Source organism: Somniosus microcephalus, chromosome 1 (genome assembly GCF_052327205.1).
Source record: "Somniosus microcephalus isolate GS21.2 chromosome 1, FLI_Smic_1.0, whole genome shotgun sequence".
Classification (NCBI taxonomy): Eukaryota; Metazoa; Chordata; class Chondrichthyes; order Squaliformes; family Somniosidae; genus Somniosus; species Somniosus microcephalus.
In genome coordinates, this window is record NC_140987.1 from 122859881 (window position 1) to 122882122 (window position 22242).

The 22242-nt window shown below is 44.0% G+C and overlaps 1 protein-coding gene across 6 annotated transcripts in view; it reads left to right on the forward strand.

The window, feature by feature from the left end:
• agtpbp1 (ATP/GTP binding carboxypeptidase 1) overlaps window positions 1-22242 on the forward strand; it is a 410793-nt gene that overhangs the window by 225106 nt on the left and 163445 nt on the right. For all 6 annotated transcript variants that reach the window (XR_015078056.1, XM_085985173.1, XM_085985187.1 and 3 more), the window contains 3 exons: window positions 1194-1277; window positions 1382-1468; window positions 7781-7929. Coding sequence is in view for 5 of the 6 variants with exons in the window: in XM_085985173.1 (XP_085841299.1) it covers window positions 1194-1277; window positions 1382-1468; window positions 7781-7929 (320 nt within the window). In the remaining variant the exon portion in view is untranslated. The remainder of the gene's footprint in view (window positions 1-1193; window positions 1278-1381; window positions 1469-7780; window positions 7930-22242) is intronic.

The window sequence follows — 22242 nt, forward strand, 5'->3', positions numbered from 1 at the left end:
TCACCAGGATGTTACCTGGGATGGAGCGCCTCAGCTATGAAGAAAGACTAAACAGGCTGGGGTTGTTTTCCTTGGAGCAAAGAAGGCTGAGGGGGGACCTGATTGAGGTGTACAAAATGATGAGGGGCATAGATAGGGTAGACAAAGAGGAACGTTTCCCCTTAGTAGGGGGGTCAATAACAAGGGGGCATAGATTCAGGGTAAGGGGCAGGAGATTTAGAGGGGATTTGAGGAGGAACTTTTTCACCCAGAGGGTGGTTGGAATGTGGAACTCAATGCCTAAAAGGGTGGTAGAGGCAGGAACCCTCAACATTCAAGAAGCATTTGGATGAGCACTTGAAGTGCCATTGCATACAGGGCTATGGACCAAATGCTGGAAAATGGGATTAGACTGGACAGGGATGGATGGGCGGCGCAGACACGATGGGTCGAAGGGCCTCTTTCTGTGCTGTAAAACTCTATGACTCTATGAGAAGGAGGCCTTTCGGCCCATTGAGTCTGCGCTAGCTCTTTCGAAGAGGAATCCAGTTAGTCCCATTCCCCTGCTCTTTCCCCATATCCTTGCAATTTTTTCTCCTTCAAGTATTTATCCAATTCCCTTTTAAAGGCTACTATTGAATCTGTATCAACCACCGCCCGTATCAGGCAGTGCATTCCAAATCCTAACCATTCGTTGCGTAATAACATTTTTCCTCCTGTCCCCTCTGGTTCTTTTGCCAATCACCTTAAATCTGTGCCCTCTCATTATCGACCCTTCAGCAACTGGAAACAGTTTCTCTTTATTTACTCTATCTAAATCCTTCATGAAATGCTCATAGCATGAAATTGCAATACAGAATCTACCAAGAAAATCTTAACTTATTTTTTAAACATGTTTGATTATTTTAATAATTGTTATGAGCTGGTTTAATTATTTGTGTAAACTACAGGGAAGGGTTCTAATCTATTAACTAGCTAAGAAATGTTTAAACTCCAAATCAAATTAGTAAATTAGATCTGTGAATTGGTTTTTAAAAGTTTTGGCAAATATACTTTGTAATAGTTAACTTTCCTTAATCTGTTTGGGTTTTGTTTTACACTATGAATAGCCAGTTTAATGTGAGCACAATGCTATCTTTAAAAAAAAATCTGTTGCATCATTCTTCACTACATTTATATGCAATGCAATGGAACATTATTTTTTTCTACCACAGAACAAAAATATTCCAAGATATTGAGAGACTGATCCATGCAAATGACATTATTGACAAAATTGTATATGATCTTGATTTTCTTAGGTGAGTTAATAAAAGTTGCCAATTTTTAGCTTCATAATTTAATGTTCACCTATGATTTTACTAAATGTATGTACTCAATGCTTTTTTTTATCCCCCTCATTTAGCTATCCAGTATCTGAAGATGGAGAAACACTGAGGTTCAATTCACAATTTGAATCTGGAAATCTTCAAAAAGCAATTCAGATCAGAAAGTAAGGTTGATGAGATTTTTTTTTGGAAGAACATATCCTATCGCTTGCATTAGCTGGAACATTCCTAAAATGCTGCATAATTTATCGTACCTTCCATTTTAAAATAATTTTTCAGAAATTGGTCAGGATTAGAGATGGTCCCATTTATGGATGCCAATTAACATCAGAGATGATTGACTTGGTGTTTATGACCAGTGTTTGGAAGGCTCTTTAAGGCCAACCCTTTCCCTGCACCACTACCCTCCTACGCACCCCTCCACCCCCCCCCCCCCCGCACCCCTCCACCCCCCCCCCCCCCACACCCCGCAAGTATTGGAATTGGGCATTGATTCGCTGTGGCACTAATTTGAGCAGAGGTCTCCATTTATGACACCAGCAGTCAAGTGTTACCGTTGCTTGTTTATTCAGTAATTTCCATATAAAACTCTTATGATGAATATAAGTTATTGCTATCATAGCACATTCTATGGAATATCTATTAAAAACCTTATTTATAGTGCGCACATATTTACTTCCAATAATATTTTTTGCTTGCACTGTTTCTTTCCCACTTTTCTGTCATTTTTTTGGTTATGGTTTCAATTCAGTTCTGAATCAGCCCTCCTAGTTGAGCCTCCAAGCTAGATGGCACAGTAGTACTAATCCATTGATTATGTAATCAATTCCAGCTGCAGTGAGGGCAATCCATCCAGGCTGTCATGGCCATCCCCCATTATTGCAGCCGCCATTCCATTCTTCCCACCGTCGCCCCTCCTTCCTGCCTATTGCCACCTGCTACCTTCCATCCCATTACCGCTGCCATTGCCACATCCATCACATTGTCACTACTGCCATTTGCCGTGCTTGTTCTGCTAATTTGGAGTTTCAGGGCTTGAGCTGCCTACTGCACCCCCTCCATGGGCCTCAGGCTTTGGGTTGCTTGTCACTCATTACCACCCCTCTCCCCTAGTTCAATCACAAGATAATTACAGATGGGAAAGGGTATTGGGCCCATTTTAGCCCAACAATCCAAAAGGCCTAAAGTCCCTCCATTGCAGCATCCAATTGTTTCTTAAATGATCCCAGGGTTTTCACCTCCACTACTCCTATCTGGGAGTCTATCCCATGCATTGTCAACTCTGTCTAAAGAAGAACTTCAGGATATCTGCCTTATACTAATTTGAACCAGTGTCTCCTACTTTCTCAATTTAGTTTAAACTGATATTTTAGATTTGCCTTTTCTATTCGTTCATTATCTTGTATATCTTTATAAGATCATCCCTTAAGCACCTTTCAAGGCTCAACAGCTTAAGGTTAGCCATTCTTCTCTCATAACTTAAACCACTAAAACTATGGCTCAACCTTGTGGTTGTCCCCTGCAATGCCTCTAGTGCTTCAATGTACTCATTGTGCCTCAGTGCCCAGAACTGGGCACAGCACATGAGCTGAAGTCTAACTCGTGCACTATGCAGGTTGTGTGTGACTTTTGTCTGAATTATAATCTACTGTTTTGACAATTAGTTTAGCATTCTGTGGCTTTGTTGATTGCTGCTCTGTATTGGTAGGACATATTAAGCATCAACTCTTCTAAGAATCCTAAGTCTATTTCAACTTCATCTTTAGCTATTTCAACACCATTCATGGAATACGGATGCCATCTGTTTTTTCTTCCTATGTAGAGCACTTTATACTTGTCTGCATTAAGTTTCATCTGTCATCATTACTCTGTCCACTTACACATTTTGTGCAACTCATTTTGTAACCTCTGAACTTCCTCAAATCTACTGTCCCTTCCAGATTGGTGTCATCTGCAAATTTGACCAGTTTGCATTGAGTTTTGAAATCCAAGTCCAACTTGACGTAGATAAGAAATAATAGTGGTCTGAACACAATCCCTGGTGCACCCCACTCAGTACTTCTTCCCACCCTGACATACCTCCTTCAACAAGTACCCTCAGCCAATTTCTTATCCATTCTCAAGATTTCCCCTGAAACTCCACAACTTTGAGGATTTTTAATAGTCTTTTGTGTGGAACTTTGTCAAAAACCGTATGTAAGTGTAGTTTCCACAGTCCACCTGGGTTATCACTAAATCAAAGAAGTCAAGGAGATTGATGAAACTGGATTGCCCCCCCCGACTTTTGAATCTTTATTGCCTGTTCGCTAGGTTCTGATTGTAAAGATACTTCTGCTACTGTCTTTGTGTCAGTTTTTTGCACTAAGTGAGGAACTGGCACTGATTTTTTTAAAGCTTGTACTGTATACACACAACAAAAACAGTATAAGCACTTTAAAAAAAACTAAAAGCATGTTCCAAAGCTGAGTGCTTGGAATAGGAGCTGTAGGCAGGTGGTTGGGGTAATGGATGGAGACCGTGGGTGATGATGGATGGGAGGCAATGAGACAAAATCTTCCCTTAAAATTCGCAGCTGACAGACACCCCTGGTCTCATCTCCAGCTGCCCCGTCTCCCTTCTGACCTCTGGTTGCCACTATGCCATTGTCAACCTATTCTGCAACCCACCTGCGACATTGATTCTCCAGCAGTGGGGAAAACCTATAATATTTGAAATAAATACACAGCAGTATCTATTTTTAAATAATACAGGTTTCCCTAATCAATAAGTCACTGCTGTGAAATTACTACCCACGTCACTACTGTGAACCCCACTGCACCTGCCCCCTTGATTGCATCCACAGTCCTGACACCCGTTCTCCCAAACCTTAAGACCATGACCCACCTCCCCACACCATTCTCTCCATTTCCAAACTTCGTGCTTGCAACCCATCCACCATTCTCTTTCATGATCACTGCTTAGCATCAAACTCTGCAGACCTCCTACCTGAATCATGCAATTCGAGCCTGAAAATATAAAAAGGACTAGCATTTATAAAGCGCCTTTCACAACCTCAGGACATCGGAAAGCGCTTTACAGTCAATGAAGTACTTTTGAAGTGTTGTCACTGGAGAAACGTAGGAAATATTAGCATTGGCACAACGCGTTGCAATAAATACACAATTTGACATTCAATCATCATAAATCAGTGGCTTTTATATTGTATGTTTCATGATGTAATACAGTGGGGGCTATTTTCACTTTGGGTTGGCTTGAGGCAGGTGGTGGAATGACCACTCGTGTCACCTGCCCAAAGTCCTTATTGTGAGATGCAAGCTTCTTTTGAGGGCCAGTGCTCACAGCTCGCTGGTTGGGAGAGTGGGAATTCTAGCAGCTCCTATGTGGAGCTGAGTCAGTCATTGTATCTTAAAAGGGTGGGGAGGCGCAGACAGACGAGCAGCGGTCCGGAAAATTTTTGTGGGACCGGGTGAGCATTCGTGTTGCTCTAGAAAAATCTAATTAAAAAGCGTACCTCGGCTGTTTTGTGACGTGTCTGTCTTGTGATCTATCACAAAACATCCCAGGTAAGCTTTTTAACAAGATGCGTGTGTGACATGCATATCGTGTTCACAAACCTTTCCAATCTCATTTCTATGTTGATATTTTATAATGGCGAAATGCTACAACAGCATTTACAATAAGCAAATATTTAAAATGTTGTTCTTGGGTTGTGGGCATTGCTGGCTGTGCCCTAACTATTGCCCATCACTAGTTGTTCAGAGAAGATGGTGCTGGGCCTTCTCTTACATCACTGCACCACTTGTGGTTATGGTGCTCATGTGAAGGTGTTAGTGGTCCTGATCCCCACTCTGGCTGTGCAAAAAATATTAAGAAGTGTGGCCCTACTTTGAAACCCCACTCATTGTTCAAAAAGGAATTTAAAATCCCATCATCATTCGTGCTCTGTACGCGCTCTCATTCACCCCGGGTTGGTTCTCCTGCTCTGCTCTTGGCCAGCTCCTGGCTGCCATTAAATTAAAAAAAAATATACATAAAAATTCAAGAAGCTTGACACCATCCAGGACAAAGCAGCCCGCTTGATTGGCACCCCATCCACCACCTTAAACATTCACTCCCTCCACCACCGGTGCACCGTGGCTGCAGTGTGTACCATCTACAAGATGCACCGCAGCAACTCGCCAAGGCTTCTTCGGCAGCACCTCCCAAACCCGCAACCTCTACCACCTAGAAGGAGAAGGGCAGCAGGTGCTTGGGAACACCACCACCTCCAAATTCCCCTCCAAGTCACACACCATCCTGACTTGGAAATATATCGCCGTTCCTTCATCGTCGCTGGGTCAAAATCCTGGAACTTCCTACCTAACAGCACTGTGGGAGTACCTTCACCACACGGACTGCAGCGGTTCAAGAAGGCGGCTCACCACCACCTTCTCAAGGGTAACTAGGGATGGGCAATAAATGCTAGCCTTGCCAGCGATGCCCACATCCCAAGAATGATTTTAAAAAATAACATAACCTTGGCTTGGCCTTTTGGTTGTGCTCCAGGAATTTAATATGCTAATATGTTCCTGGTCCTGACTCTGGTTTCGCTGCTGTTTGATTTTAAAACATGTAAATAATGTTTACAAAACTTGGTCTTTCTTGACATTTTTTACAGTTTCAAATTTAACTCCATTTTCACTATTACTGCTTCAAGTTAACTCTGACCATGTAATCTCTGTTCCATCGTTCAATCTCCCAACTCTGGTGGTGCTGTTCAGTTTTGGCTTTGTGTTTTAATTCTGTCGTAAGCCATCAGACCGCATATCTTCAAGTTTCTGGCCAGGAAGATGCTCCCATTTATGGACAGGGACAGTTAACTTTTTTCCTTCGGCTAAGCTATGACTTGCCCCCGAGTTCCTTCTCCTGGCTCAACTGCTCTTACCCCAGGTTCCTAGTCACAATTTATTTAGAGTTGTGCATGATACACACTTCCTATAAGCATTAACCTTACTTCCTGTGTCACAATTCTTTAGTTACACTTTATATGTCAATATTTTAAGGTGTTGTCATCATGTCAATATTGAAGTAAAGGTCAATGCTTGGGTGCCGCACATCTTTGATGTAAAGCCCAGTCTTGCTGCACCCCACAATCCCCTCCCGCAATTCCCACATACCAAAACCACCTGCACTGTTCTCGGATCCCTTAACCTCACTGCATTTCTCCCACATCCCGGCACCAACGTCCCATCATACCACACGCCCACACACCGCTCCAATATCTCGTTGCGCTCCAGCCCCGCCCCCCCCCCCTTCCAAGGCCACTCGTTGGCCATTTCTCCCATTCCTGTAAACCCACATTCCAAGCCTCCCCACCCCGTCTATAAACATGTATTTTAAACTTTGTTACACACCATTCCCCTCATCATGGTCTTCTTCATAACTACACTGGCTTCCATTCTTCCCACTTCCACTTTATCTCACCAATCTCTTTTGTAATCACCACTCACTGCTCCCAAGTGTTGCCCTATTGCGAGCATCTTGTTCAATGGGTAACAATTTTCCTCCCAATTTTGATTGCCACTCAGTCACTACCACTGGAAAGCATCTGTACATGGACATCAGGTGGGAACAATATCGTTCCCCAGTGAAGCCCCTATAGTGAAATATGACTTACTAACATTTACTGTTTCGCCTCATACATGAATGGACAATTTTTGTGGGAGCATTTGAATTGGTTGGTACCTTTGGCACTGAACCCCAATATAAGTTGCAGTGCTTACGGAGGAAATTTAGAAGGGATACAATCTGTTGTGGTTAATAGATAACATGCATAGGTCACACAAATCAAATTCTTCACTCAACAGGATGAGAAAAAGGCTGGCTCCCAAATGTTTGCCAATGACGTTCCTGAGCCAACCACCAGGTGGGGAAAAGAGAGAAGTGCAAATAAAGCCTTTAAATACTGAATTTATCCTTCCAATCTGGTGTTTGAATCCAAACATCAACTTCCCTCTAGCACTATGCCAGAGAATGGAAACCTATATGGGGAATTGTGGGCTAAAACTGTTTTCTAAAACTCCGTGGCACAACTTGTTGGTGAGGCAAAAAGTTGTGGAGCCGGCACCAATTCTGTGTGCAATAGTAGTGTCACTTAATGTGATGTCTTACCCAATTTATTGGCATTTCTGATTCTTTGTTCAATAATATTGCAGAATAATTATAATTCTATACTTTGGGAGGTGAAATTGGTCTTTGCCAGTAGCGCGAAATGGGCTCATAGCGAATCGGCAGCATGTTTTACACTGCGCCCCATTTTCTTTTCTTTTCTATTGAAGTGATTGGAAAAGAAAATTGGGCATAATGTAAAAAGGGCTGCCGATTCGCTTTTATCCCATCTCGCACTACTGCCATAGGCCAACTTCACTCCCTTGGTGTGTGTCTTTTGCCTAAAACTTGTTAGTCAAATTTATTCTATTGCCTTCGTTTATTTCTAGGTTTGAGTATGATCTCATCCTTAACTCTGATATAAATAGCAATCATCACCACCAGTGGTTTTACTTTGAAGTGAGTGGAATGCGGAATGCAGTTCCTTATCGATTCAACATCATCAACTGTGAAAAGTCCAACAGTCAATTTAACTATGGTAAGGTTTTGCATTTATTTTTTGACTATTGATTGCTTATTATTTTATCATTTCTTCTGTATCCTCAATTAAGCAACAGAACAAACATGATATAGTTGAACAATATCCTATTCCTCCAACACCCAGTCATAGCCTGTGTGAGTATGATGGCAAATATCAGAAGGTTCAAATTATGACAAACAACAGCCCTTGTCCCACACTGGTGAAAGGTGAACATGCAATCTCTTAATTACTGCAATGTCACCCATATTTCAGACTTATTTCTCCAATATTTATATTTTATTAAGCTCACTCATTTTTGATATGAGATTGATGAGCAGTACTACTAATTGTTAAGCAGACTAAGATCTCCCATTTGTCTGACAGGAACTATTTAAAGTTTGATGATTTGCAACAGGTATTAATGGGGGTTGCGGGAGTTACTGGGAACAAAAGCAACTGGTGAAATATGTATTGGCATCCAAAATAATAACTTAAATGTCGAAGTGATTGCATGAAATCCTTAAATTTGCAAATAATTTCATTTTGTAAGGTTAAAAAAGAACGAGGAAAATAGTAATGCCTGCTTTTCTAGAACCTGTAGATATCATCAAGTAAACCGTTGAAAATCCAGACTCAGAGCAGAGAACAGAAGTGATCATTCAGTTGGGTGTAGCTGGAAGGGGGAGGGTGCTTTCGGCCAAGAATCAAAGGAAGGTGAAAGTATATAATCAGTCATTATAGTGTGGGAACATTTCGTCCAAAATATTCTCTCCTCTCTCCCTGCCTCCCCCCCCCCCCCCGCCCTCTTTACTGTGCGCTGGACAGGTATAGTGTACTCAAAGTGTGCTGTCTCTGTCTTGGCCTCAGGACACCTGAATTTAATGGGCTGAGTCATCATCATGGTTCAGTCACATTCCAGCGCAAGCTTGCTTATGTTGGGAAATGGGGGTATTACACGGGCACAGCTAACCTGAGAGGCCTGCAGCTACGGGACGGACTGCTGGTCTCGGGCCTTCGGGGAAGAACAGCAGTCAGGAGGCCTCGAGACCCAAAGGTCCATAGGCGACTGCAAAATAAGGTAGGACTTGTTTTCTCAGGACTCCATTGCCTTGCTGCTTGGTCCCCTGAAACCCTCTGATCTGAGGGAGACTTGGGCGCAAGGCCTAATGCCACCACCTTTGGCGTGCCTGAAAATGGGTGCCCTTCCTTCAATTCAAGAGAAAACTGAGGCAGAAGGGCCGGGAATGTCCAACCCATCCTGCATCTGTTGCAGGCGTACTCCCTGGTCCATCTATCCAGAAATCCCGGGCTACATAAAACGAGCAGGGACGGTGTTATAGGTTTCTATCCCATTTTCTTCTCTAGAGCCTGGGAACTTTATGTTTCCCAGGCACTACAGGGAAGAATATCTGGGCCATCATCTTTTACTTCAGTGAATTCTTTGTGTATATTTTTTTATTTAAAAAGTGAAAACTCCTGGTTCTCGCATTCGTACACTCAAGTAGATAACTATCTGAACATAATACCACTTGCTTACATTTGTGATACCCCATTTATATTAGTAGCTTGCTGCAGGTAGCAGTATTCATATTTCAGCACCATGTCATGTTGGCAGCTTCACTAAGATAAAAGACCATTATGTTTCCCTAGTCTGGGCTGGACTGCAATGTAGATCCCAGAGTTAACAAATAGTGTGCTAATCTATAAGACCACTCTGCCCCCTGCTGTGAACAATATTTATTGCAAAACATCAAATATACTGTGAATATACAAAAACTCCAGAATGCAAGGAAATTTGAAAAAGCTTGTTACTGTAGATTAAGGAAACTGCAGGGTAAAAAAAAAATACATATTACAGTGGAAGTTTGCTAATGGTCTGGGAGTGCTGTACCAGTGAATAGTGAGGGAATGTCTGGAGTGGGTCAGAGGATATTTTGCCAGAGCTATGGCTACTTCATGGTTCAACCAATTTCAAAAGGTTGTTCATGAACAACATTTATCAGGGGCGGCGTTTGCCTTGTCGGAGCCCTATTCAGTTTGGGACCCCTACATTTTACTAAACAATGATAATAAATACTACGTAATCTGGTATCAAATTCACACTTGTACGATTGTGAAAAGGCACCCTTTCAATAGGTAACTCTACGCAATGTCAGCGACAGCTGTTCAGTGTGATTAACATCTGGCGTGCTGTGCATAACCATGGCATAATGCCCCAGAATTTGCGGTCAACAGCAAAGCAAAGGCGTTCGCTGCTGGCCCCATAGTACGCTTCGCACAAGGGTCTCGCAATCCCTGTATCGAGAACTTTGGGTTTTCCGACCTTCAGTTCAAATCAACGGACTGTAGTGGGGATCCCCTTGTTCGAACTGCTGTAATGTCAACAGGTTGTCTAAGCAGCTAATCAAAAGGCAGAATTCTCACAGACGGCGAACAAGTGAGTAAGTTCTTAAAATTTTAACATTTTTGAACAAAAATTGGGGCTCTCACATGGGGAACAGGCAAACCTGAAATAAAAATGGTCAAACTTAAAAAAAAAGAAGTAAAACATTTTTTGAAAAGTTTCTTAAAATTAAATTTTTTTATTAAAATGGACAAATTTCACACTGCACAAAATTATAACTAGTTTTCCAGGCCCTTAACATTTGTTTAGCAGTAACAACGCTGTCAAAACCCCAGTTACACCTAATCCCCTTGGGTCTAACTTTTAGCGGGGAATTTAACCGTGTACTTACTGCGGAAGAGGCGAAGTTTTCTTCCGTTTCAATGACTTGGCTGATTACACAGATTGCCGGCTTTGTGGTGGGGGGGTGGGGCGCATGGCACAGCCTGTTTCGAAGCTGTCAATGGTGCGGTCAGTTTCAAAGGCGGAATGACGGTGTATGCTGACAGTCCGTCGTCATCTCAACCGCAAATTTAGGGCCAATATAATAAGAACATAATAAGTAGGAGCAGGAGTAGGCCATTTGGCCCCTCGAGCCTGCCTCGCCATTCAATAAGATCATGGCTGATCTCATCTTGGCCTCAACTCCACTTTCCTGTCCGCTCCCAATAATCCTTGACTCCCCTGTAGCTCAAATATATGTCTATCTCCGCCTTGAATATATTCAATGACTCAGCCTCCACAGCTCTCTGGGGTAGAGAATTCCAAAGATTCACGACCCTCTGAGAGAAGAAATTCTCCTCATCTCCATTTTAAATGAGAGCCCCCTTATTCTGAAACTATGCCCCCTAGTTCTAGATTCCCCCACGAGGGGAAACATCCTCCCTGCATCTACCTTTTCAAACGCCCTCAGAATCTTATATGTTTCAATAAGATCCCCTCTCATTCTTCTAAACTCCAAGGAGTATAGGCCCAACCTGCTCAACCTTTCTTCATAAGACAACCCCTTCATCTCGGGAATTAACCTAGTGAACTTTCTCTGAACTGCCTCCAATGCAAGTATATCCCTCCTTAAATAAGGAGACCAAAACTGTACACAGTACTCCAGGTGTGGTCTCACCAGCGCCCTGTACAGTTGTAGCAAGACTTCCCTACTTTTATACTCCATTCCCCTTGCAATAACTTTTTGTGTTTCATGTACGAGGACCCCCAGATCCCTCTGTACCGCAGCATTTTATAGTCTCTCTCCATTTAAATAATAATTTGCTTTTTTATTTTTCCTACCAAAGTGGATAACCTCACATTTTCCCACATTATACTCCATCTGCCAAATTTTTGCCCACTCACTTAAGCTATCTATATCCCTTTGCAGACGCTTTGCGTACTCCTCACAGCCTGCTTTTCCCACCTATATTTGTATCATCAGCAAATTTAGCTACAATACACATGGTCCCTTTATCCAAGTCATTAATATAGATTGTAAATAGTTGAGGCCCCAGCACTGATGCCTGTGGCACCCCACTAGTTACAGTTTGCCAACCTGAAAATTACCCATTTATCCTGACTCATTGTTTTCTGTTAGTTAGCCAATCTTCTATCCATGCTAATATATTACCCCCAACCCCGTGAGCTCTTATCTTGTGCAGTAACCTTTTATGTGGCACCTTATTGAATGTCTTCTGGAAATCCAAATACACTACCTCTACTGGTTCACCCTGCTCGTTACATCCTCAAAGAACTCTATTAAATGTGTCAAACACGATTTCCCTTTCATAAAACCATGTTGACTCTGCTTGATTGTATTATGATTTTCTAAATGTCCTGCTATTACTTTCTTTAATAATGGATTCCAGCATTTTCCCAATGACAGATGTTAGGCTAACTGGCCTATAGTTTCCTGCTTTCTGTCTCCCTCCTTTCTTGAATAGGGGCGTTACATTTGAGATTTTCTAATCCGCTGGGACCTCTCCAGAATCCAGGAAATTTTGGTAGATTACAACCAATGCATCCATTGGGGCAGTAATTCCTCCCCAAACGCGTGAGTACGGAAGGGGTACTCGTGCGTCTGGCCGGAGGAAATGCCGGTTTTCAGCATGCACAGCGCATGCGCTGAAAACCGGCATTTCCTCTCCTCTAACCCAAGAGGTGAAGAGGCTAGCGCGTGCGCTGTAGGGGGCAGCGCGTGCGTCTTGGATTTCCTCTGTTTTGGGGGATTTGCGCATGTGTAAAGGCACACGTAAGTATTTATTTTTACAGGTAAGTGGTGTTTTAGTGCAATTTAGATTTTTTTTCCCCACAGGTTTATTATTTTAAAGAATCGAGTTTAGTTTTAGACCCTTTTTATTAAAAATTTATTTTTTTCAAAAAAATAAATTATTGTTTAAATTATTTTTTTTAACTTATTTATACTTAATTTAATGATTGGGATGTTTTTTTAAATTTTATTTAAAGTTTAAGTAGTGTTTTGGGGTGCAGTACTTTTCATGAGTTTGACAGTTCTTACTCTCAAACTTATGAATGAAGTTTCCCCTCCCCTGATTGGCTGAACAGCGCTCACCTGATCCCAGCCGGCACATCGCACTAACTACGCCGCTGGGTCAGGTTAGCACAGCGTGCCGACATCAGAACCGGGCCACTGACAGGAAATCCACTGCGGGCCAGGTTTCAGATGTCGGCGCGCAGGGTGAGTGCACATCGGGGGCTTGCACGCGCGGCAAGCCCCCGACACCAAGTTCTGGGCCATTATCTCTGCAGCTACTTCTTTTAAGACCCTAGGATGTAGGCCATCGGGTCCAGGGGACTTGTCAGCCTTTAGTCCCATTAGTTTGCCTAGTACTTTTACTCTAGTGATAGTCATTGTTTTAAGTTCCACCCTCCCTATAGCCCCTTGATTATCAATTATTATTAGGATGCTTTTAGTGTCTTCTACCTTGAAGACCGATACAAAATATTTGTTCAAAGTCTCTGCCATTTTCCTGATTCCCATTATTAATTCCCCAGTCTCATCCTCTAAGGGACCAATGTTTACTTTATCTACTCTCTTCCTTTTTATATACCTGTAGAAGCTCTTACTGTCTTTTTTTTATATTTTTTGCTAGTTTACTTTCATAATCTATCTTCTCCCTCTATTTTTTGTGTCATCCTTTGCTGGTTTCTAAAAGTTTCCCAATCCTCTGGCCTACCACTAATCTTTGCAACATTGTATGCCTTTTCTTTCAAGTTGATACCATCCTTAACTTCCTTAGTTAGTCACGGATGGTTCATCCTTCTCATAGTATTTCTTTCTCACTGGAATAAACCTTTGCTGAGAGTTATGAAATGCCTCCTTAAATGTCTGCCACTGCCTATCTACCGTTTTACCCTTTAATCTGTTTTCCCAGTCAACTTTAGCCAACTCTGTCTTCATACCTTTTTAATTGCCTTTATTTAAGTTTAGGACACTAGTTTCAGACCCAAGTTTCTCACCCTTAAACTGAATTTGAAATTCTTTCATGCTATGATCACTCTTCCCTAGAGGATCCTTTACTAAGAGATCATTAATTAATCCTGTCTCATTACACATTACCAGATCTAAAATAGCCTTCTCCCTGGTTGGCTCCACAACATATTGTTCTAAGAAACCATCCCGAATACATTCTATGAACTCGTCCTCAAGGCTACCCTTGCCAATTTGTCCAATCTATATGAAGATTAAAATCGTCCATGATTATCACAGTACCTTTCTTACAAGCCCCTATTATTTCTTGATTTATACTCTGTCCTATAGTGTAGCTACTGTTAAGGGGCCTATAGACTATTCCCACCAGTGACTTCTTTCCCTTACTATTTCTTATCTCCACCCAAACTGATTCTACATCTTGATCTTCTGAGCCAATATCATTTCTCACCACTGCACTGATCTCATCCTTTATTAACAGAGCTACCCTTTTCCTTTTTGCCTGTCCTTCCGAAATGTCAAATACCCCTGAATATTCGGTTCCCAGCCTTGGTCACCTTGCAGCCACGTCTCTAATGGCTATCAGATCATACCCATTTATTTCTATTTGTGCTGTCAACTCATCGATCTTGTTATGAATGCTGCGTGCATTCAGATAAAGAGCCTTTAATTTTGTCTTTTTACCATTTTTCCCTACCCTGACTTTATTTGCTGGTGCACGCTTATGTCCGTACGCTCTGCCTCCTCCTGTCACATTCTGGTTATTATTACCCCTTTCACTACCCTGCACTCTTGCCTTCTCCTTTCTCTTTGACTTTCTAAATTCCCCTTCACCTGAATCCTCCCTGCCCCCCCCCACTATTTAGTTTAAAGCCCTATCTACCGCCCTAGCATGGTTCAAGTGAAGCCCGTCCCAACGGAACAGCTCCCTCTTTCCCCAGTACTGGTGCCAGTGCTCCATGAATCAAAACCCATTTCTCCCACACCAATCTTTAAGCCACGCATTCAACTCTCTGATCTTATTGGCCCTATGCCAATTTGCTCGTGGCTCAGGTAGTAATCCAGAGATTATTACCTTTGTGGTTCTGCTTTTTAATTTGACCCCTAGCTGCTCATACTCCCTCAGCAGAACCTCTTTCTTAGTCCTACCTATGTCGTTGGTATCTACATGGCCCACGACAACTTGTATCTTTCCCCTCCCACTCCAAGTTCCTCTCCAGCCCCGAGGAGATGTCCTTAACCTGGCAGGCAACACAGCCTTCGGGACTCACGCTCTCGGCTGCAGAGAACAGTATCTATCCCCCTAACTATACTGTCCCCTACCTCTACTACATTCCTTTTTACTCCCCCAACTTGAATAGCCCCCTGTACCACGATGCTGTGGTCAGTTTGCTCATTGTCCCTGCTCTTGTCCACACAGGCTGCAAGAACCTCATACCTGTTGGACAAGTGCAAGGGCTGAGGCTCCTCCAGTGCTACCTTCTGGATCCCCATACCTGCCTCACTCGTAGTCACACCCTCCTGTCCAAATTTGAAGTATTTCAGCTAAGGGGTGTGACTGCCTCCTGGAACAAAGTATCCAGGTAACTTTCTCCCTCCCGATGTATCGCAGTGTCCGAAGCTTGGACTCCAGCTCATCAGCTCTGAGCCGAAGTTCCTTGAGCTGCAGAAATTTACTGCAGATGTGATCGCACACTAGGATCCTCCAGCACCCACATGCTACAGCTGCAACACATCACCTGCCCTAACATCTCTATTGTATTTTATTTAACTAATTAGGTTTTCAAGTTTTGGAACATCACTCAATTGTCTATATATAGTTTTTAATTTATAATCACTGCTCTTAATTTAAACCAATGTCCTAGTTTAGAGAAAAAGAGAAAGAGAAATACTCAACAAATACTGTATACTCACAGAATCTCCCGCTCTGTATACTCACAGAATCTCCCGCTCTGTATACTCACAGAATCTCCCGCTCTGTATACTCACACAATCTCCCGCTCTGTATACTCACACAATCTCCCGCTCTGTATACTCACACAATCTCCCGCTCTGTATACTCACACAATCTCCCGCTCTGTATACTCACACAATCTCCCGCTCTGTATAGTCAGCGAATCTTCCGCTCTGTCTACTCTCAGAATCTCCCGCTCTTTATATCTTGCACTATGAACTTGATTCATTGTAGCTTGAAGGATGTGAGTTCTAATCCACTCAATAAATTCATTCTGAATATCCTTGCTCAGGTGATGGGCTAAGATGGCCTGAGGGTTTTGCATCTCAAATGTTAAGTTCTGGAAAATTTGTTACACTTGCTAAAGGCAAAAATAAATGAATGAAATTGATTCACCCTCTGTTGCCGCAGTGACTGTAATTTTTTATATATAAAACATCTATTTTAATTTTTTGTACAACTGGAAGCACAAGCCTTACCTTTAGCGGAGCCGCTGAGAGCCGGTAAGCATCGAATGTGGGCGGCTGTATGGACCCTGCACCCCTGTGAACCAAATATCAACTGATTCTGGAATCCGTTAAATCTGCGATTCTGGCACCCTCCAACATCCCTCAGGAAGTCGCGACCAATGGGGCTCCGACACTCTGGCTACATCCCGGGGAGCCAACCAATGATGCTCACCAGCTGCCCCGGGGCCCCTGATTGTGCTTGGAGCCCCATGCAGTTGCACAACCCTAATGACGACCCTGACATTTATTTCCTGGAACAATTCTCATCAAATACCTTTCTCTGGATTTATAACCAAAAGATGTAGGAATAGATTATATGAATTAGTAGTCCCCACACAAGTCTAGGCCTGGTAATTTAGTCAGCCGAGCATCTATCTCCAAGCAGATTTAACGGATGAATTTAGTGTGGTGAGTGTAGTGTATGTACCTTTAAGAGAGAACTACTTTTACAGCTTCTGTATACTGTAGTACTGGCAGTGACCACACCTGTATATAAGCCTTGAGCAGGCATCTGTACTGTTAGTCTTTAGGCTACCCTCCTCCAGCAAACACCTGTTGATTGTTAATTTGCAGCCTCCGTCTAGTTATTGAAGAACACCATACTTTAAGATTCACGGATTCAACAGTGGTGACGAGGTCGATTCGAATCTACCTGCAACTCTGCATTTCCTTCCAAGGATTCACTCCGGGAGGACGGTGGAAGAAAGTCAAGGCCAGAAGCACGGGCGTCGACCACGAGCAACCGCCCAGTCATCCGGCAGAGAGTGAACATCGCAGGGGAGGCTGTTGAGAGCTGGGCTTGGTTCTCCAGCCACGACGATCCAGCAACAGACTGGCAACAGGTACAGCACAGACCCTTCCCGGACAGCGGCGGCTGGAGCCGACCAACGGCACAGAAAAGGCCGAGCAGCGTCGACGGGGTAAGAGAGAGGGTAAAGCGCACAGGGCGCAGCCGGGGGTTGAAGACCGAGCGGCGTCGACGGAAAACAAAAAGAGAGAGAGGGTAAAGCACAGCCGGGGTTCAGGACCGAGCGGCGGCAACGAGAGGCGCGCACAGGAGAACGCGCAGAGTGCAGCCACGGCTCAAGGGCTGAGCAGCGTCCACGGGGAAAGAAAGGAAGCGCGGGAGACGCCATTTGAGCCGCGGAGAAGAAGGGAGAGCGCGGGAGACGCCATTTTTGAGCCAGCGGAGAAGAAGGGAGAGCGTGGGAGACGCCATTTTAGACAGTCTAACCACACCCAGGGATGCCGAAGAGTGGCAGTGTCACAGCGTTCGACAATGAAGTCGAAGATTGGGCGACATATGTGGAACGCATTGAGGTGTACTGCAAGGCGAATGAAGTGCCAGATGCAAGGAAAGCACTGGTTTTGTTGAATTCCATGGGTGCAAAAACATATGGCTTACTGCGAAACCTAATAACCCCAGAGAAGCCAGTGGATAAGGATTTCGAAAGCATAGTGGAAATCCTACAGGACCACTTAAACCCCACACCGCTGCTGATAGCAGAAAGATTTAAGTTCCACAAAAGGAACCAGCATAAAGACGAAAGTAATGCTGAGTATTTAACGGAACTGCGCAAGCTATCGAAACACTGCCAGTTTGGAATGGGACTAGCAGATACGTTAAGGGACAAGTTTGTGTGTGGGCTCCAAAGTGAAGGAACCCAGAAACGGCTTCTATCAGAAAAGGATCTTACGCTGGACAAGGCTTTCAGCATGGCAGTATCACACGAAGCAGCCGCACGGGGCGCTGCAGAGATAGAACGGAGACCCCAAGAATATGGCACCAATGAAATGTCATATGTAGCAGGGAAGTGTTATCGCTGCGGCAGAACAACACACGACCAGAAGGATTGTTGGTTCAAGGACCAAGTGTGCAGACAGTGTGGAAAAGCAGGACACATAGCAAGAGTCTGCAGGTCAGGGAAGAAAACCAGCAGCAAGAAATCTCCACAGGAGAAATACAAAAAGGTACATAAGGTGATGGACAGTAGTTCAGACGAACAGAAAAGTGATACAGACTCCGGAAGCAAGGAGCTGGGTTGTCTGAAACGACATAAGGTAATCAAAATGGAGGATCACCAGACTATCTGGGTCACGTTCAAGATAGACGGAGTCCAAGTGAAAATGGAATTGGACACAGGATCAGCCCTGCGGCTATTTTCACATATACCCTTGAAAGCTACAGAGATTGTCTTGAAGACGTACACGGGGCAAAAAGTCTACCCCAAAGGAAAAATAAGGGTGAACATGATATACGAAGGCCAGGAAATACCAAAAATGGACCTATATGTATTGCCAGATGGAGGACCACCACTACTAGGACGTGAATGGATTCGGAAGATACAATTAGATTGGCATTCCATACAGGCACTGAAGGTTGAGGCCAAAAAGGATGACGACGTCACACCTGGACGACTGTCAAAAATGCTAACTGACGCACAAGAAGTGTTCCAGGAGGGACTCGGAACACTAAAAGGCATAACAGCAACGATTAAAATAGAGGAAAATGCAAGCCCAAAGTTTTTTAAGGCCAGACTGGTGCCTTATGCGATCCGACCAGCCGTCGAAGCAGAGCTGGAAGGTTTGGAACGTTCAGGAGTACTGTCCAAAGTGGACTGGAGCGAGTGGGCTACACCCATCATTCCTGTAATGAAGAGGTCGTTGAGTAATACGCCTGGGGAACCAAAGAAGGTCCGCATCTGTGGGGATTTTAAGGTGACCGTGAACCCAGTCCTTCACACGGTACAATATCCGCTTCCACGGATTGAAGACATTTTCGCCTCGCTATCTGGAGGAAAACGCTTCACTAAGATTGATCTGGCCCAGGCGTACCTGCAAATGGAGGTAGAAGAAGCCTCGAAATAATACCTCACGATAAACACTCACAAAGGTCTCTACCAATACAACCGGCTGGTGTTCGGGGTAGCATCGGCTCCAGCTATTTGGCAAAGGGCAATGGATCAAGTCCTGCAAGGGATTCCAGGGACCCAGTGTTATTTGGACGAGATCCTGGTCACGGGCAAAAATGACAGTGATCACCTCGCCAACCTAGAGAAGGTGCTCACTAGATTGAAGGAATATGGGCTACGAGCTAATCGCCACAAGTGCGAGTTTTTCCAGAAGCAGATCTCGTATTGTGGCCACGTTATTGATGAAGAGGGGTTACATAAGTCCCCTGAAAAGATTGAGGCAGTAGTCAAGGCTCCAGCACCGGAAAATGTGTCACAACTGAGGTCGTTCCTCGGGCTGGTGAACTACTACCATAAGTTCTTACCAAATTTGTCTACCGTATTACACCCACTGAACACCCTACTGCAAACGGGGGTACCATGGAAGTGGAATGACGAATGTAAACGAGCTTTCCAGAAGTGCAAAGAATTGATCACATCAAAAGAGGTGTTGGCCCATTTCAACCCAGCACTACCAATTCAGTTGGCGTGTGATGCATCACCCTATGGTATTGGAGCGGTGCTGTCGCACAAATTCCCAGACGGGTTGGAGAGGCCAGTAGCCTTTGCATCTCGGTCACTAGCCTCAGCCGAGCGCAAGTACGCCCAGATTGACGGAGGCCCTCAGCCTGGTATGGGGAGTAAAAAAATTCAACCACTATCTGCGTGGGCAGAAGTTCACCTTGCTGACTGACCACCAACCACTTGTCTCCATCTTTAATCCAAAGAAGGGCGTTCCGGTGATGACTGCACAACGGCTACAAAGATGGTCCCTTTTTCTAGGGGCGAACCAATATGAAATAGAGTATAAGGGCACGAAACCGCATGGAAACGCTGATGGACTATCGCGCCTGCCACTGCCAACTGTGGAGGAAGCACCAGCAGTGGACCCTGTCGAAATATTTTATTCGTCGATAATTGAACGCTTGCCAGTAACGAACGCGGATATAGAGAAGGAGACCCGAAATGATCCGACACTGTCTCGGGTATATGATTTGACGGTGAAGGGATGGGATGGCCAACACATGGCGACTTACTGTTGCCAGCATTCTCATCCAGAAGAGAACAGCTGTCAGTATGCCAGGGGACAGTGATGTGTGGATCCCGAGTGGTAATTCCACCCAAGTTAAGGGAGAGAGTGCTCAATGAGCTTCACGAAGGCCATCTGGGAGGGGTGAAAATGAAAAGCCTTGCTAGGGCTTATGTGTGGTGGCCGGGATCGATCAACAAATCGAGGACCTAACCAAGAGCTGCTCAGGATGTCAGAAGGTCCAAAATGCACCACCACATGCCCCTCTACACCCATGGGATTGGCCCTCCTCTCCATGGCAACGGGTGCATATTGATTTTGCTGGTCCATTCATGAACTCAATGTTCTTAATAGCAGTGGATGCGCACTCGAAATGGCCTGAGGTGATAAAAATGTCCTCCACCACTACGGAGAAAACAATTGCAGTCCTACGGACCATATTTGCCAGGAACGGCTTGCCAGAGCAGATTTGCTCTGATAACGGACCACAGTTTGTGTCCGAAGAGTTTCGGAAATTTATTTGAAGGAATGGGGTAAGGCATTATACATCTGCCCCGTATCATCCAGCCACAAATGGATTGGCTGAGAGGTTCATACAAACCTTTAAAAAGGCAGTAAGGGCCATGTGCGATGATGACATTCCACTGCAGCATAAGGTGGACAATTTCCTGTTAGCCTACCAAAATGCGACACGTGCAGTTACCAACCAGACCCCGGCCATGATGTTCTTTAACCGAAGGTTGAGACCTCGTCTGGATTTGCTCAGACCAAATGTGCGAAGAAATGTTGAGGATAAGCAATTCCAGCACATCAATGAGAAGCCGACAAGGAGCTTCAATGTAGGACAACCAGTCTTGGCCCGCGACTTTCGAACAGAGAAATGGCAACCCGGAACGATATGCACACGGCAGGGGCCACTAATGTACACAGTGGATGTCGGGGAGAACATTGTGAGACGCCATGTCGACCAGATCCTAGCGTCACAGGAACGAGTCAACCCCATGTCTCGCGAACCTGGGGATGAACCCGACATACCGGTAGCATCTACCCCAGAAACAGTAGCAGCGGCAACTGATGAACTAACCGACAACAGGGGGCCAGAACCGCCTCCGCATCAAGAGCAAGACGTTCGGGAAAGGCGCTATCCAGAAAGGATCAGGAAGCCGCCCCAAAGACTGAATCTATAAATGGACTATTTCAGTTAAATGTGCTACTGTTAATCTAAAAGGGGAGGAATTGTAGTGTATGTATCTTTAAGAGAGAACTACTTTTACAGCTTCTGTATACTGTAGTACCGGCAGTGACCACACCTGTATATAAGCCTTGAGCAGGCATCTGTACTGTTAGTCTTTAGGCTACCCTCCTCCAGCAAACACCTGTTGATTGTTAATTTGCAGCCTCCGTCTAGTTATTGAAGAACACCATACTTTAAGATTCACGGATTCAACAGTGAGGAGGAGGTATTGCTGATCAAAACCAAAGAGCCTGCACTCCTTAAAATGTGGCCATCTTTTATAAGCACATTTTGCAGAAACTCAGTAGCATTCCTGCTTATTGAAGTAGTCTTGCCACTTGAGTTGCTTTGACTGGAGTTCTATTCTCTGGGCAAGCACAATCCTACTCATCTTCAATACTTTAAACATCTGCAACTTCCGTAAAGTATATGGGTATGTTTCTAGTTAAGATCCATCTAGATAATTAAAGTCGCAAGTAATTTTTTTGAGCTGGTTAAAAGAATGGCTATCTTTCTAGATGATGTTTCTGCACTCATCTACTTTTGAAGGGACGGTGAAGGATGCAACATGAACCTCAATCACAAACAGGGTTCTGAACAGCCGTTCCTTCATTGGCACTTTACTTCAGCAAGATGCGTTAAGATCAAATTACCCTTAAGGTAATTTATTTTTCTAGCAAGTGTAACACTACAGAAGTATTCAATTATTCACTCCTTTTAAAAATATTAAGATTTTGATTCCTGCTAATTTTTCTAGAAAGATCTTATGTCCCGTCTGCCAGTGAGACAAAAAAGCCCCTTGGGTCTGATGTGAGGAGTAGTCAAAGTACAATA